The sequence below is a fragment of the Cloeon dipterum genome, chromosome 2 (genome assembly GCF_949628265.1).
Source record: "Cloeon dipterum chromosome 2, ieCloDipt1.1, whole genome shotgun sequence".
NCBI lineage: Eukaryota > Metazoa > Arthropoda > Insecta > Ephemeroptera > Baetidae > Cloeon > Cloeon dipterum.
The window spans coordinates 35,658,793-35,675,714 of record NC_088787.1 but is presented as its reverse complement, the minus strand read 5'-3'; the positions used below and the strand labels follow the sequence as shown (position 1 = coordinate 35,675,714).

General features: G+C 39.0%; 3 protein-coding genes across 3 annotated transcripts; 2 read left to right on the top strand and 1 right to left on the bottom strand.

The window, feature by feature from the left end:
* Positions 1-16: 16 nt before the first annotated feature.
* On the bottom strand, positions 17-1,903 carry LOC135937044 (uncharacterized). The gene is made up of 3 exons (XM_065480110.1): positions 1,161-1,903; positions 427-574; positions 17-369 (listed from the first exon to the last, which is right to left on the bottom strand). The coding sequence occupies exons 1-3, from the start codon at positions 1,758-1,760 to the stop codon at positions 44-46; spliced, it is 1,074 nt and encodes a 357-aa protein (XP_065336182.1). The 5' UTR covers positions 1,761-1,903; the 3' UTR covers positions 17-43.
* A 3,839-nt stretch (positions 1,904-5,742) lies between these two features.
* On the top strand, positions 5,743-7,780 carry LOC135937592 (protein yellow-like). The gene is made up of 4 exons (XM_065480751.1): positions 5,743-6,039; positions 6,105-6,710; positions 7,248-7,404; positions 7,473-7,780. The coding sequence occupies exons 1-4, from the start codon at positions 5,743-5,745 to the stop codon at positions 7,778-7,780; spliced, it is 1,368 nt and encodes a 455-aa protein (XP_065336823.1).
* A 1,425-nt stretch (positions 7,781-9,205) lies between these two features.
* LOC135936747 (serine protease gd-like) lies at positions 9,206-12,046 on the top strand. The gene is made up of 12 exons (XM_065479685.1): positions 9,206-9,321; positions 9,595-9,750; positions 9,809-9,912; positions 9,977-10,129; positions 10,197-10,224; positions 10,452-10,574; positions 10,635-10,802; positions 10,867-11,100; positions 11,159-11,259; positions 11,314-11,475; positions 11,535-11,694; positions 11,750-12,046. Exons 1-12 carry the CDS (start codon positions 9,237-9,239, stop codon positions 11,971-11,973), a joined length of 1,698 nt encoding a protein of 565 aa, XP_065335757.1. The 5' UTR covers positions 9,206-9,236; the 3' UTR covers positions 11,974-12,046.
* Positions 12,047-16,922: the final 4,876 nt, after the last annotated feature.

Sequence of the window (16,922 nt, the reverse complement as noted above, 5' to 3'; positions counted from 1 at the left end):
GATATTTTTATTAACTTTTAAAGTAAATCAAATATAAAAGCGTTTAACATTGGCTTTCAAGACATGTGGAATTGGAGGACGTGCAAGGCTTGACTTCTTCGTAAATCGGTTCCCCGGGAGTGAAAGAAGTCCGCTGGAAATTTGCGGGATCATCAGCGGGCATGTACGTTTCCTCTTGCTCCTTTTTGGTTTTCAAAATTGCGTATTTTTTCCTTGTCAACGCTCGAAACCAAAATATCTGTAGTCCGATCGAGAAAAATGCAAACAAATTCCAGCAAGACAACACCACGTTCAAATGCCGCAAACCACTACAGTCGATTGCAGCGTTTCCGCTGCCTACCGTCGAGTCACTTATTCTTTTTCCGCAAGCTATAGAAGATCAGAAGGATGATAGAAGTATGAAAAATAAATATAAGAAATTTCTACCTGTGAAAGCATCAGAGTCGTTGTATAAATAGGATTTGGCGCCGACTGCCGCCTTGAGCAACTGGTATTTCCTTCCATCCCAAAGCAAAAGCCAAAGATTGCCACACGTATCGAAGGCAATCGAATAACGTGTAAGCGAAAACTGAAACTATTCATTCAAAATCAGAGTTTTGGTTCATGAAATAAATAGATATAATGAATTAAATTAAAGAGGAATGATAGTGAATTTCCACGCAAAATCCTTTAACACAAATAACACAGGTTTAATTCTAACGGCCAGTTGAAATATCCAGATGAATTTTGTGCGAAAATGGGAAATTTCAGAAAAAATTGCTCTATAGGCAAAACTCAAAATTTTAATCAGCTGTCTGAATATTGGCAGTTTTTATCGCAACTATCAACTGCTGAATTTTCATGAGGCCAAAAACACACCCCTTTCGGAAAATCTGCAATTTTTGATAAAATAAAAAATTACTTTCAAAACTCAAAAGTACTATTTTTTTATAATATCTTCTTTTTGTTAAATTTTCATAATTTTTCACACCCTCGAAGCAATAATTAATTTGCTTTGCTAAAAAAGAGGGCGTAACTGGTAAAATTAAAAATGTAGGATTTTGGTCAGAAATGTATGAAAAAAATTGGTTAGCTTTTTAACTAACATCATTTTTTAAAATAAAAAAGGACTATCAAACCATAACTAACACACAAATTTTGTACAGACAGTGAAAAAATACCTGGAAGGTGATTTCCTCGTTGAAAGGTGTGTTTGTGTTCCAGGTGGCGATGCGTCCCTGCTCATCCTGGTCCGTCCGAACGTCAAAATACAATGTTCCTCTACTGTCCATGAGCATTTTCCACGAACTCCCATTCCTGCTGCCCACGAATGAAGGGGACACTTCTACTTTTCCCCCCTTCTTCAGGTTGGAAATAGGAATTTTGTACAGGTTTTTGTATGTTTGGACATGATCGCCGAGGTAGACAAAATCTCTTTTGTTTTTCGGAGAAAGGGCAAGAGCACTGAAGTAAATTCTTTCTTTCACTTGGACGCTCCACGACTCGTTCCTTTTTTCACTAAACACGACTATTTTATTTGTGTTAACGTCTGGGATGTAGGCTAGTGAGTCATTTGCTGTTTCGTCCAACACCGGCTTTCGCAGATCTCGTCGATTATAAGTATAGCTCACGACGAGACTGGAAAACTGATGAACGAGAGCAACAGAATCGCCATTGCTGAGGTTAAAAATCCACAGTTTAGCAGGAGAATTATTGCTTCCCACGTCAACTGCCCAGAGACGGCCAAGGCTGTCCACTTCCAGGCCCTTCACCTCCTCCATTTTGTCGCGGTTTTCTTTTTCCTGAAAAATTTCAGCACAGTTAAAGACCGTCTTTGACGAAGTTTCTGAGCCCACCAATCGATTCCTGAGGGTCGAATTAGGTAAAGTGGATCTTTTTTCCGAGCAAAAAGTGCAGCGCGACGTGCGAAACTTTTTCCCGCCAAAACAATATGAACGTATTCGCGCTATTTTCGAGAAGTGCGCATGCATCAGAGCTGGTTTGAGCACTTGTAGATTGTAGAGAGACCATCTGTACGAATGACCTCTTTGTCTAGCTCTCACGCATGCGCAGTTCCCGCAAATACGTTCATATTGTTTTGGCGGGAAAAAAGTTCACACGTCGTACTGGACTTTTAGGTCGGAAAAAGCATCCATTTTACCTAATTCGACCCTCAGGAATCGATTGGTGAGCTCAGAAACTTCGTCAAAGACAGTCTTTAAATAAAATTAATTAATTTAATCTCACATGCAAATTCCACGATGGAAAAGGAGCGAGTTTTGGTGCAACGTCATTGACTGAGAGGTAAGAAAGGGTCGCAGGAATGCCTATTTTTGGAGAAAGGCTAACGAAAATTCTGTCGCCGAACACTGCATGGTCGTAAGTCAAAATATTCACGCTCTCAAAATTTGGCGGTGGGCTCTGTTCGGAAGTCCAGTTGAAGTCCAACTGGTCCCACTCGAACACGGTGGTAAAGTCGAGGCCAGAAACTGCAAACGGGCTGAGAAACAAGATCAGAAAGGAGAACCGATGCGCCATTATCACGCTTAAAAATGGCTTTGAGTGAATTTATATTTTCCTTTTCCGTCGAGGAAACCTTTTTAAAAACACAGGAAACCACCAACGTTTATTGCGTGAAGGATATTGTGATAATAAAAGCGAGGTCAAGACCACATGCTCAGGAAAAATGCGCACGGAAAAATATTTATATTAAAAATATAAATTTAAAAAAATGTGAAATTAATTAATTTGTTTGTTGATTTATTCCCTCTCGTATCTCCTTGTGAACGCGTTCGCCATCATTACGCGCACAATTGGATACATTTATTTGGAAGGGAGGACGCGCGCGAGTGAGAGAAATTACTCTGCGCTTAAACGCCCGAAACGACGCCGGCCGCCGCAATTGAAATTCCCGGCGGACACCGTATCAGAGATAAATGCATAAAATATTATTTTTTAAATATTTAACACAAAATATCTAAACTTTTTTAATTTAAATATTTTTAAATCGTAATAATTTTTCACAATTTATTTTTTCATTTAATTTAATATAATTTTTATTTATTTAATTTACTATTAAAGAAATAAAATTAATTTAATTTGTCAGTTTCCAATGCAATTAAATTATAATTCTATAGAATATTAATACACTTATTTTAATGGATTCCTTTTTGTAACGCGTTTTCAAATTTTCACCCGATCTATAATTTTAATAAATCTTTATGTAATTTTAACAACTCGGGCCGCAGCGGAAGTGTTCATTTTAATTTACGAACTTTCACAGCAATTTTAAAATAGAAAACATTTTTTTCAGACGCTCGTCATTGCGATGCGTGAGGAAAATGGAACGTACGTTTTATTCGGGGCCCGAGAATCGGCTGCGAAATGTGTTTCGGCTGAAAATACGAGCAATGTCGGAATTTCAAAGGTCCATTTTAGCAGTCTTTCCCGGCATTCCCTCATTCTTACAGGTCGCGACAAGAAGCAAACTATATGCGCTTAAATTTAAATAAAAATATCCTGTCGTTCATCCTTTCTTTATTTATATGTTTTTTTAATATTTTGACACCGGGACCGGACGCTGTTATAAAAGTGACTTTTCTCCGTCAGATAAAAAAAAAACAGAATGGCCACATCCGATAAATTGCTGGTTGTTAGCCATGCAAGAGAGCGAGGAGTCAAAGTGTCGAGCAGACGAACAAACGTCGCCACACATTCTGTCGCGGCGGCTCCTTTTTTGCTGCTCTCGATGCTGCTTCTCGCTTTCCCCCCGACAGATCAGCTGTGCCACAAATTGAGCAGAGTAAAACCCTGAATGTTCTTAAAAACCCTTGCCTGAAACATTTTTATTCAAATGCGAACGAATTGTTATTTTTTTAAATTTAGAGTTAATTTTTCTGTCATCTTTATGAGCCTTTTTACTTTAAATAAAACCTCACATATTTTTCTGCATCAATTTCACGTTTTCTAAAATTTGAGATTAAATTTCACAGCTCTTTCGCACATTGCAAATAATAGTTGTATCATTACTCGCGAGATGTCAGCTCCCAGAATGAGTGATGCTGCATGCAACATTTGAATGCGACGAGAATAAATTCACTGCACGCTGTCTGGATTACCAAGATGCACGCCAAGCATTTTCTCTTCTTCCTCCTGGCTGTTTGCCTTCTTCTTGGAGCTGTCTCGCCTTTTCCCACTGAAACAGACTCAGGTTCAGAAGAACATGTACAACTTTCGCTTCCACGAATAATGATTCCTGGGAAGGATGACTGCCCGAGAGGGCAAACAAGAAAACGCGGAAAATGTATCTCTGCAACTTCATCTAAGGGCTAGAAAGGTAAAGCAAACCATCGTATTTTGAACAGACAGTTTCACTGATTATCAATGCAATTTTAGAAAATACCAAGGCATCGTGTAGCAATTAATACCGACGAGGAGTAAAAGAAGCTCTGCGATTCTATGTATTTTAGCAAGAAACAATAAAAACAGTTCTTTACAAATAAAGCGCAGATTTATTTATTATATATTTTTACCCTTCAGATCAGAGTGATTTTCAAGCCTCATTTATTGTAACAATTAAAAAAGGGTTATGTAAGCCACCGCATCTCAACAAAGAGATTATTTTCCTCGCTGCTGGCCGATGAATCATCCGTTTTTTGTCGCTTCCTCGCACACCATTGATTACAGCGAGCGGCTAGACCACGTGCTCTCTTATTTGATGTCATCGCTTGGATGGAGCAGAAAAATAAGAGCAGAAGCCGCCCAACACGTCGCGGCCGGCCGGCGCCCGCGCGGCAATCAGAAGCGCATTTAATTAGGATTTAATTTTTATTTTGCTTTTCCCATGTCCGCATTTTTACTAAAAAAAAAAAAATGAAAAAGAGCTTTTTACTGCAAAGTCTATATTTAATAGACTGATTAAAATTTTGCAAACTTAAAATGCATAATAATTATTTATTTACATCGCTTTTTATTTGACTTCTGTCAAACCGCTGGCGAGTTTTCCGCTATAGTTACAAAATTAAATCGAGTGCAAAGAAGGAAGCTTCTGGGTGTGTTTCTAGCTTTTGGTTTCGTGAATAGTTAAGAAGAATCTGTTAATAAAATAACACTAAATATTTAATCTGAAATAGCTTTTAAAAAACTAAATATTGAGTCAAAAAATCAAGTTTTTTATTTGTTATTTCGCTACATTGAGATTCAGAAACGGGAAATTCACATACTCTCTTAGACTAGCAGCATTTAATTTTTTATATAAATGTCTGGAATGAATTATTTAAATTTGTTTTTATCTAATAAAATCAAAAATTGCACCTGCAATTATTTTATTCATTCAGGTCAAGCGTCTGTGAAGCTTCTCTCTCCGCGTCTGCTTTGAAAGGCGGTGAAAAATAACAGATCCGTCGCCACCACACTTAGTTCCTGTTTTTATGACTCTCGTTATTGCACTTAGATTCCTTGATGTATTATATTTATGGAGAAATTCGTGTGTGTTAATTTAAACGTTTTATTGAATTTAATATTTAAACCAGCATTGTTAATTCTTGTCACCATCATCTCCGAATTAAAACAAAATGTTTCTGATATAAACTGCTTGTTAGAATTACAGTATTCCAACTTCAAAGTGTCTACAAAAACAAGTTCACCTTAAGAGGCCTTTAAATAGAAAGAAATGTGGCTTTTGAATTTCCGCTTTCACGCAATCAGAGTAAGTTGTTGGTTTCCTTTCCCTGTAAAACAGTTTCAGTTCCAGTTTAAATCGCGATGGCTTGGTTCTCTTTTCTACTCTTCTTGCTCAGTCCGTTTGCAGTTTGTGGCCTAAACTTCTCTACCGTCTTCGTTTGGGAACAGTTGAACTTCAATTGGCCCTCCCACAAGAACTCGTTTCAGACCGTTTACGAACCCAACAATATTTTGACTTACGACCATGCAGTGTTTCGAGAGCGCATTTTCATCAGCTTTTATATTTTTGGCGTGCCTGTCACTCTGACTTGGCTGTCGATGACTGAGGCGCAGTCCCGCGAACCCAAACTTCGTCCTTTTCCGTCGTGGACAATGCACGTAAGTTTTTTAAATTAAAATTACAAGGTTTTAAAATATATAATAATATATTTATTTTGTTGCAGGAAGAAGGGGGCTGTGAAAAAATAAAAGAAATAAAGGGGTTGGAAGTGGACCCCGTGGGCCGCCTCTGGGCGCTGGACAGAGGAACTAAAAATTGTGCAGCAACCAAACTGTGGATATTCGACCTGGCCAACAACGATTCCGTCGTGCTCGTCCACCAGTTTGCTTATCACGTCGCCATTCACGACTTATCTAAAAAGGATATGCGCGAGTTTGTGCTCGACGAGACGCCAGACGACGACTGGCTCGCCTATATTCCAGATTTTCAAGCCGCAAAAATAGTGGTTTTCAGTCTAAAGCGAAATACGTCGTGGACGGTCAAAATCGAGAAAGTTAAATTCAGTGCCTTCGCCCTTTCCCCGAAAATAAATAGAGGATTACTCTACCTCGCCGATCAAACTCAAACAGAAGTGCACACGGCTCCTATTTCCAGCCTCAGGAGAGGAGACAAGAAAGTTAATCCTTATTTGGTGGGAAATAAGACGGAGGGATCCAGGAGGATGCTCATGGACAGCAGAGGGAAATTGTACTTTGATCTTGAGAGAAAAGGATGCATCGCCACCTGGGATACCAATGCCGATCCTTTCCTCGAGGAGGTTGTCTACCAGGTATTCATTTTCTTTTTAATTGTGAATAAAAAAATCACGAAAACAACGTATACGCGGTTGTAATTTTTCTTAAGGACCGTCTTTACGAAGTTTCTAAGCACAGCAATCTATTCTTCAGGGTTGAATGAGGTGAATTCGATATTTTTTCGATAAGCAAAAGGTGCAGCGCGACGTACGAACCTTTTCCCGCCAAAACAATATGAAGCTATAAACGAGAAGTGCGCATGCGTCAGAGCTGGCTGGATCTGACAAAGAAATCATTCGAGCAGGTGGTCTCTCTGCAAGTGCTCAAACCAGCTCTGACGCATGCGCATTTCTCGCATATACGTTCATATTGTTTTGGCGGGAAAAAAGTTCTTACGTCGCGCTGGACTTTTTGGTCGGAAAAATCACCAATTTAACTAATTCGACCCTCAAGAATCGATTGGTGTGCTCAGAAACTTCGTCAAAGACGGTCTTTAATATAAATATCAAACTGTCCTGAATTCTTTCAGATTAGTTTGCCAAAAATTGTAAAAAATCTGCATTTAATTTTAGAAAGAAGAACTGAAGAATAAATTTCCATTTTCATTCGCCTTTGACACTTGCAATAATCTTTGGCTTCTGATTCGGAATGGAACCAAGTACCAGCTGCTCAGGGCAGCAGTCGGCGCCAGGTCTTATTTGTACAACGACTCCGACGTTTTATTGCCAGGTAAAAATAATTGTTTTTGTTTTCTTTTTCCATCAAAGGTAATTTAACTATCAAACCAATTATTTCAGCGTGCGGAAAGAGAGATGAATATTTCGGCCCAGAATTTAATATTTCCGGCCCATCAATTGCGGACAAAAGAAATGCAACAGTTCACGGGTGTGATGATCGTGTTCTCCAAAATTTACGCGTTTTGAACGTGGTGCTATCTTGTTGGAACGTGTTCAGCTTTTTCTCGATTGGATTCCAGATATTTTGGTTCCGATTTTTGAAAAGAAAAAATAAGGGCATGTTAGCCAAAGCTCCTGAAAAATTTCAGGAGATTATTCCTGATGGAGAAGTGATTTATGAGGAAGTTGAGCCTTCCACTTCCGTTTGACAGCTAATTTCAGCTGCTTACGAACAAATAAAAATTGTTGTAATTTTTATCCAACGGTTTTTTTTCATCCAGTTGCTTCAGAGCAGCCAAAAGATAATTCCTTTCCCACACCAATCAGACATATATTTTGCGACGCTATCAGTTGATGGGCGTAAAAGGCCTGCGATAAGAGCTGTCGGCGGGCATAGGACCCAGCAGCACTTCTCAGTTTTATTAAAGATTAATGCAGTGATAAATTGGAGTGAAGTTTATGAATAAGCAAATTTTTATATAGCCTCATTTGTTTTTAAAAATAAACTATCTTCCATTAAAATTATATAGAACATTCTATTTAAAAAAAATCTGTAGCACTGCGAATGGTGATGTTGATGTTTTGTCTCTTTCACCAAAACAATTATTAGAACATAATTATCTTATGCCAAATTTATTTATGTCTGAAATGTCTTCAATATTGCCCTGCGACCTCTGTTATCAGAGGAGGAAATTTTGATTTAAATAATTGAAGCCGATATATAAACTTCATCCCATCATGAAATGCTGGCCAGAGACGCAGAGTTGTTTGGCTCAACAGACGCGTGCATGAAAAATGGATTTCAGATACCTTTTTGTTATCCTCCTCGGCTTGGTGGTCAGCCTCGCTCAATGCAACATTCGAGCTCCACGTGAGTATTATTTGTATTTTAGCTTTTTGATTTGTCTTTTTTAATCTAAAATACGTCTTCTGCCTATACCTACAAGTTTTCAACACAGGAGAAAATTTGAGCTTTCACGAGTGTGGCGTTCGGGATGAAAATACAAACCACACCTCGTGGCTTGCATTTTTGCAAAGTCCTGACGGGGTATGCGATTGCATAGTCATTTCTCGCAGGACCATTCTAACACGCCATTAATTTAAGAACAAAAAATTCGTTATAATAATTTGCTTAATTATAAAGGCCAATGCAGTCTCAGAAAGAGAGAGCGTTTCTATGATAGCGAGACGCGCGAACCGCCAAAAAATGCTGATGCCGGACAAAATATGCCGCACACTAGTACTGAATAAAAACATTTTCCAGGGCGTTCATCTGCAAACGCTGCAAACAAAAAATGATGCAATTAAATTATACTTTGAAATTATTCTCAGGGTAACCCGTATTAGGAAACAATTGAACGTTTATGTAAGATGTTTGTAATTTATATCCTAAAATCTAAATGAACGATTTGGCAATGGATATGTAATGATTACTAAATTATCCTACTGTTAATTCGTGGTGGCTGGCACGCGATTTCACGCCCCCCATTTCTCTCGCTCTCTTCCGTTGGGTGATTACGCGCGTCCTTCTGCACAAAAACACCAGTTAATTTCTCTTGCTAAAATCACGTGACCAAGCTAAAAAAACAACAAGGGCAATAAAAGGCATCAGTGTCGTTAGTTTAGCAGCAGCCCTGGTCCATTGCGTCCAGAGAAGTAATCGAGATGAGGTTTGGACTTTTCGTCCTTTTCAACCTCGCACTTTGCGCCGCACAAACTACTCAAAGTGACGACTACATCCCGGCTCCGTGTAAGAGTTCATTTAATTTATTTTCCTATCAAATTTAGGTATAAAATTTGAATTGCGTCTTCATTGATATATCATATAGTTGCTGCCAAGCTGCCAAGACTCGTGGGGCGGCCAGAGCGCGAGCGGCGGTGCAATGCTATGATGTAAACATACAAATCTGAATTCGCAATTTTGCTGTTTCGGTTTTGCTAAAATCTATGAATATTTTAAAAAAATTTTGAGATTAAATATTTAGGACTTTCATAGTTATGTTTTTGGACCATATTTTCCCAGATTTTGACGAAGGAGAAAATCTGAGCTTCAAGAACTGTGGTCACGAAGTTTCTCCGTACCGCTGGGCCGTGTCTGTTAGAAACGTTAGTAATACAGCATGGAATAATGAACTTTGCTCAGGCATAGCCATTTCACAAAGAACTATTCTCCTAACAGGTAAAAAGTGTGTCTTTCTTTGCTCTTTATCATCATTAGAGATTTTTTTAATATGCAGGCAAATGCGGCTTCTCAACACTAGATGCAAACGATTTACGGGTCTCTCTTAGAGCTTGTTGGTGGACACCAAATGATGATGAATGCATGAAAAGGGACATAAGAGTAAATATTTTCTCTTTTTAACAAACAACAAACACTAAGATATTTTCCCTCTTTACGCTTTCAGGTTTTGAATATAACAGAACTTCCTTTTACTAAAGTTGTCATAACTGAAAAGATGCCTAGTGAAGTAATGCCCATTTGTTTGTTCAATCGAGACAACGTAATGCGTTTGGAACTTCAAACAGAATCACCCTACTTTGAATGGCAACATTTTTGGGTAGTTTTTATTTTCAAACAAATTTTTCAGAGTGTATTTATTGCATTATTTTGTTCTTCCTTGGCAGATTGGAGATTATAGACACTGGACACAGAGTGAGTTGAATTTTTAACGGTGCTGCCGTATCATTTATTATTTGAAACTATTATTCTAGTATTTTATTTCGCTTCGAAATTGTTTCACCCATATACATACCTCAGACTCCCAAGTGGACGTGTCCTATATTCGAATAGAAATTTATAATTTAATCACTTTTAACCATCAATGTATTTTCTTTTGTTGGTCTAACGCCATTTCTTGATCGCTTCCATCAAATTTTCAGAAATTGTGACTGGACCAGGTGAATGCATCAAAAATCTATCACAAAAAGAATTGGATATTTTGAAAATTTCTCAAATTCCCACTAAAAATATCCTCTGTTTGAAGGATCCCAATCACGGTTTGGGTAAGTGTTTATTTATTTTTTATTTATTTATACGTGAAACTCATTATTAACTCAAAACAGGTAACAGAATTTTGGTGAACCAATACAAAAGCCGATATTTCATGAGAGCAATAAAATTTGAACACGGAAATTTTTACATTGATATATTGCCACACATCGACCAGATTGTGAGAAATGCAAAAGGTATTTATGCTCTGTCGATGCCGCAGCCAACACCCCGAAAAATAGGTACTCTAAAACCTGCACCAAATTATCGGCAAACTTATTAATCAAGTGAATTATTCGTTCAAAGAGTTCAGCGCACCAGACAACCTCAGTTTCCCCGACTGTGGAAGGAAACCGACAGCAGAAAGTAGAAGAAAACGAGACAATGATGATTTCTCCGAGGATTTGTCACCGATTCATCATGTTTTCGGAGGCAGCACAGCTCAGGAAAGTGGGCACCCGTGGCATGCTTACATTGAAAATGAGGAGACTGGAACAATCTGTGGCGGAACATTGATTTCGCCAACAGTAGTTTTGACTGGTAGGGAAGCAAAAGAAATGATGCATTATATGACTTCGATTTAAAAAATAACTTTTAGCTGCACATTGTCTTTATGGATCAAAAGCAGAGGACTTCATAGTTGTTCTTGGGATGTATGATAAAAGACAAAGAACAGCTCCTGGTGTTCAGAGAACAAAGGTTTCACCTTTCACGTAAATTATTCTAATCCAAAATAATTTTGAAAACATTTAGGTTCACAGTCTGATCGTGCACCCAAAATATACGGAACTTATTAGTGCTGACGTCGGACTCATGATTTTGAAGAAAAAAATACGAATTACCGACCATATCCGACCGATTTGCTTGTGGAACGAGGATTCTAACTTGGATCGCGTGGCTGGAACTATAGCTATGGTATCGGATGTACGTGATTTCAAAAAATAGATTTAATTTTTGTATATTTTCTTCTCAAGGTGGTTGGATTTGGGCTTGTCGAAAACTACACGTTGCCAGATGAACTGCAAGAGGCTCGAGTGCCGATTTTAGCTCATAAAGAGTGCTACTTGTCAAAAAGGGCGTTTTTTGGGAAATATTTGAGGCCGGGAGACAATTTTTGCGCCGGATACACTAATGGTTTGGCACAATTGATTAGATTTGGAATTAATGTAAATTTCATTGATTACTGTAGGAACGACCACCTGCAACGGGGACGCTGGTGGCAGCCTTTCCGTGGAAAAAGACGGTCGTTGGTTCATCAGGGGCATTGCCAGCTTTGGAATGTCGAAAAGAGTGGAGTTTGAGGGCGAAGAAAGATCGTTGTGTCACCCTAATCAGTATTTACTCTATACTGACGTTGCAAGTTACATGAACTGGATTGTAGATAATACACCTGACATAACGTCAAAAAATTAAAGCAGCTATTATTAGTAATAATGCCAATAAAATAAATATGTGTGAGTAAATTTACATTCAATCGAAAAATAAAGTTGCAGCATTGTTTCATTTTATTTTCTCCATATTATCCTGTTGAATATCCGATTGATTAATTACAGTGGTGAAAAGCACGATTGCCTTGACTAAGTGCGTGTGCGTGTGTGCGTGTGTGCGTGTGTGCGTGTGTGCGTGTGTGCGTGTGTGCGTGTGCGCGTGTGCGCGTGTGCGCGTGTGCGCGTGTGCGCGTGTGCGCGTGTGCGCGTGTGCGCGTGTGCGCGTGTGCGCGTGTGCGCGTGTGCGCGTGTGCGCGTGTGCGCGTGTGCGCGTGTGCGCGTGTGAGTGTGTGTGTGAGTGTGTGCGTGTGTGCGTGTGTGCGTGTGTGCGTGTGTGCGTGTGTGCGTGTGTGCGTGTGTGCGTGTGTGCGTGTGTGCGTGTGTGCGTGTGTGCGTGTGTGCGTGTGTGCGTGTGTGCGTGTGTGCGTGTGTGCGTGTGTGCGTGAGTGCGTGAGTGCGTGAGTGCGTGAGTGCGTGTGTGCGTGTGTGCGTGTGTGCGTGTGTGCGTGTGTGCGTGTGTGCGTGTGTGCGTGTGTGCGTGTGTGCGTGTGTGCGTGTGTGCGTGTGTGCGTGTGTGCGTGTGTGCGTGTGTGCGTGTGTGTGTGTGTGTGTGTGTGTGTGTGTGTGTGTGTGAGTGTGTGTGTGTGTGTGTGTGTGTGAGTGTGTGTGTGTGTGTGTGTGTGTGTGTGTGTGTGTGTGTGTGTGTGTGTGTGTGTGTGTGTGTGTGTGTGTGAGAGAGAGAGAGAGAGAGAGAGAGAGAGAGAGGAGGCAGGCGAAAGCCGCGATGTGACTTTGTGGAAGAAAAGAAGTTAGCTGCTGAGGCTGTTTTAGCACATCGGGCATCGATTGTCTCCGTGAGTTTGAAAAATCATGGCGAGGGTTTGATTTTAAACATTTCAAAAACTCGAAATTTTAAAAAAAGTATTCACTTAAGTAACCAAAGCCGACTGAATTTTGTGAAATTGCAATTAGTTTAAATAAATAAAATTTGAATTTCTAAATTTCAAAAAATTTTACATTTTAAAAATTCGTTTCACCGTTTTTTAAATGATTTTTAAATGGGGCTTATTTCAGTATTCCCTTAAATTAAAATCTTTTTTCTTTTCTACAGTCACGCAGGACTTTATGATTTAAATTAAATTCATTAATCTCTGTTTAACAAAGTTTTTCAAATTGGTAAAGTTGTTGGGCGTTATCACCTTATATTTATCAATTTATCCTTGACAGTAGCTACAATTCCCTTCAAATATTTATAACTTTTTAGAAATTGACCAACTTTTGAACCCTGTAAATTAGGCAGTTTTTTTATTTCAGTGTCGACCTTACGTCTGCTAGGACAATTTCGTCAAAACGGCGGACCCACTTGGATTAGTCAATTCTTAATTTAAAAAAAATCAATTTATAATGTTATGCGCCTGAAATATCAATTCAACACAAAAATAAGCTCATAAAATTACGTATGCGAGTTGAAATTGTAAGGATTCTGTAGCAGAATTAAATCGAAGTAACACACGCGCTGGCTTGATTATCTTATCTGCACTTTTTAGTCTTTTTCCTCAGTCCGTTAGCAGTTTCTGCTCTTAAATTCATATTATATTCTCGAGCGTCTTCATTAAATTAAACTAATTTCATAGCTGAAGGGAGCCAAGAATCATTTTGGTCAACAAAATTTGAAAAGCAATATTCCTAGAGGGGTTTCTTTAAAAAAATCTCGCTTTATTATAGTTTTTGATGTCAAAATGACGCAAGCATGCAACCTGATAGACGCTGTAGCAGCGAAAATTGCCTAAATTTCTCGACTTCTGCGTTTGAATGATATAGCGAGACGTGTGAGCCGCAATAAATAATGCTGATGCCGCGGACAAGGCATGACGCACACACAAGTACTGAATAAAAACATTTTTACAGCACGATGAAGAATTTTCTTAAAACGAGTTTTAAAAAGAATTGAATCTCGAGTCAGATTTTTTCTTGCAATAATGAATATGTTCATAAGATATTTGATAACACCTTTTCCCTTTATAATGTATGTATCAAGCTGTTAACCAAAAATATTGCAACTTAATTATACTTTCAAAATATTCTCAGAGCAACCCGTTTTAGGAAACAACTAAACGTTAATGTTTGTTATTTCTATCTCAAAATTTAAATGAACAATTTGGCAATAGAATACTAAAAATCCAGGGCTGGGTATCTCCCGGGGAGATTCCCAAACTTGCAGTGCAGTGTTTTTTTGCGATATTTACCAGTTTTGTGCGTTTTTGCACCCCATAGTAATATTATTGAATAAATTCCCAATATGGAAAGGGGATCGCTTTTTGGTTTTTCTTGACTCATGGGTTGTTGAGAGTTTTTTTAAATTTTAAATGTAATTTTTCATGAGCACCAAAAAGGGCGGGAGAAACTATTAGCTGCAAAGAAACGCAAAAAAGAGCAAAAAATGCTTAATATACCCATGCCCTGCCCTGAAATTAACACAGTCAATATGTGGTGCGATGTGTGACTGTAGATCCAGCAGTAATCGCTGTCGGAGATGCGAGCGATGTTTTAGTCTTCTGGTCCATTGCAGTTAGGAATCTCGCTTTACTCCTTCGCCAAGCAGGTTGCATCGCGGCAGCATTTTTCTCGAAGCAGTATGATGTTCATTCCTTCCCTCTCAGAACGTAAAAGATCACTGCCAACGTGCTCATTTTTGTTTTGAAAATAAAAGCAGTAATGGGCTCTTTGCGGCCATTCAGGTGGTGTTATTTCGACCGGGTGAGCTCAAAGCCAAATAGGAAGTGCTATGCAAATGTTCAAATTATTAACAATTTTTCTAATTTAACTGTTAAAAGGGCAGCAGGTAATTTTTACAGGTTGTGTGCAAACTTTCAAGCAATTTTCCCCTTCATTAGGCTACGATTGACAGAAATTGACAACAAATAGCGATAGTTTTAGTATATGGATCAATCCGTTAATCGTTCTAAAAATATTTATGGAACTTTTGGAGCGAACAGCGCGTGAAGTGAAGAAGTGACTCTGTGATTGGTCCGCTCGTCGCTCCCTGGCCTTCGCGTAAATAGAGCTGCGCTGCTCGCGTCCGCGACACTCTCTCGCCTGCCTCTACCGCGGAGAGCCGCTCGCGCCCGCCGTCTGCGGCAAAGTTTCATATTGGCGGCCGCAGAGTGAATTCAAATGCCTCCTGTGACTGGCAGCCAGGGATGCGAAAATTTGAATTGATTAATTACGATTAGTTTTTTTTAAATGTAGAACATTTAATATTTTAATTTTATTTCACCGCGAACACTCGTGAAAAGAAAGCTGTTAGTTACTGCTGAAAGAATTCATTTTGAGAATTGTTTTAAATGACTTCTAGATTCTGGGATGAGGCCATTCTATGTAACAATAATGAAAGCTACAAAATGTGTTTTTTTTTACAAGTTTTGTGCCGATGTCAAGCAATTTTTCCTCCTTCATTTTACTAGAAATTGCAGAAAATTACTATAATTATTAGCGATGGACGAACAAATTCCATTGAATTGTTTATGCTAAAAATGATTTTGAAATTATTTGGAGCGAGCGGCGCGTGAAGTGAAGAATCGACTTTGTGATTGGGTCGCTTATCGCTCCCCGGCCTTCGCGTAAATAGAGCAGCGCTGCTCGCGTCCGCGTCATTCTCTCGCCTGCCTCTCTCGCGGAGAGCCGCTCGCTCGCGCCCGCCGTCTGCGGCACAAAAAGCAGCGCCTATTGAAGTGGGCATATTGGCAGCCGCAGAGTGAATTAAAATAATGCTTCCATCAGACTTCCAGTTGAGTAGCAGGAAGGTCAGGAAGGCGCAAAATGCTTTAAATTGAATGATTTCGATTATTTTTTATGAATCAACGTAGAAAAAGAAATATTTTAGCAGTTATTTGTGAGATTGGAGGTCGACTGGACGCGATTTTTCAGCGTTGAAATTTTTAGGTGGCAGTCATATTTGCTTAAAGTACTTGTTAATAGAAGGTGAAATTCCAAATTTGAAGCTCGGGAATGGGGGCGTTCCCTATTTTTTCGGTACCCGAAAATACCCGAAAAACGAATTGTGTTAATGAATTCTAAACTGCAACTCTTGACTGCGTTGAGGTATCACCTTGAAATTTTCACTGCCTAACCTAGTTTTTGATCCTGAACAACTTTTGAATTTACAAAAAATCCCAGGTCAAAGGTCAAGGTCACATTTTGCGACCTTTTTTGAAAATTCAAAATTAAGGGATGATAGCCCCCTACGATTTTTTTGGGGTTCAGGGCTGAAATGTATATCGTGAAATTCTGCACAAGCACACCAAGTTTCATAGGTGCAATCGCGATAATTTTGCTGCAATTCGAGTTTGAAGTTTGAAAACCTGCTCAAGACCGTTCACCTCTCGTTCGTCAAGTTGATGTTATTCGCATTTCACTTTGCTTAGAAACGCCAATGGGGCCTAGTGTAGACCAAGGAAGGTTGAAATCGACCTTCAGGGTCTGTCCCTGACGTGACCCTGAGATAAAAAATTTCGAAAATTTTCAATTTCATCGAACTTGGTGTCTTTTTATAGGTTTTCACCACTGTATAGCTCAAATATACAGCCAAAACTGCAGAATGAAAATCCTGAAACCGGTTTTTGAAATAATCGTGGTAGCCATTTTTCCATATTATTTGATATTATTATATTTATTATTAAAATTAATATCATTTCCTTTTATAATTTTACCTTCAGAGCGATTTTAAAGCCACACTTGTAAAAATTAAAAAAGGGTTATGAGACCCACCGCAGACCAACCAAGAGATAATAATTGTCACTGCGGCCGATGACTCATCCGTCTTTTATTGCAACCTCGTTCGCCAATTATTGATAACAGCGAATGGCTAGAAGAAAA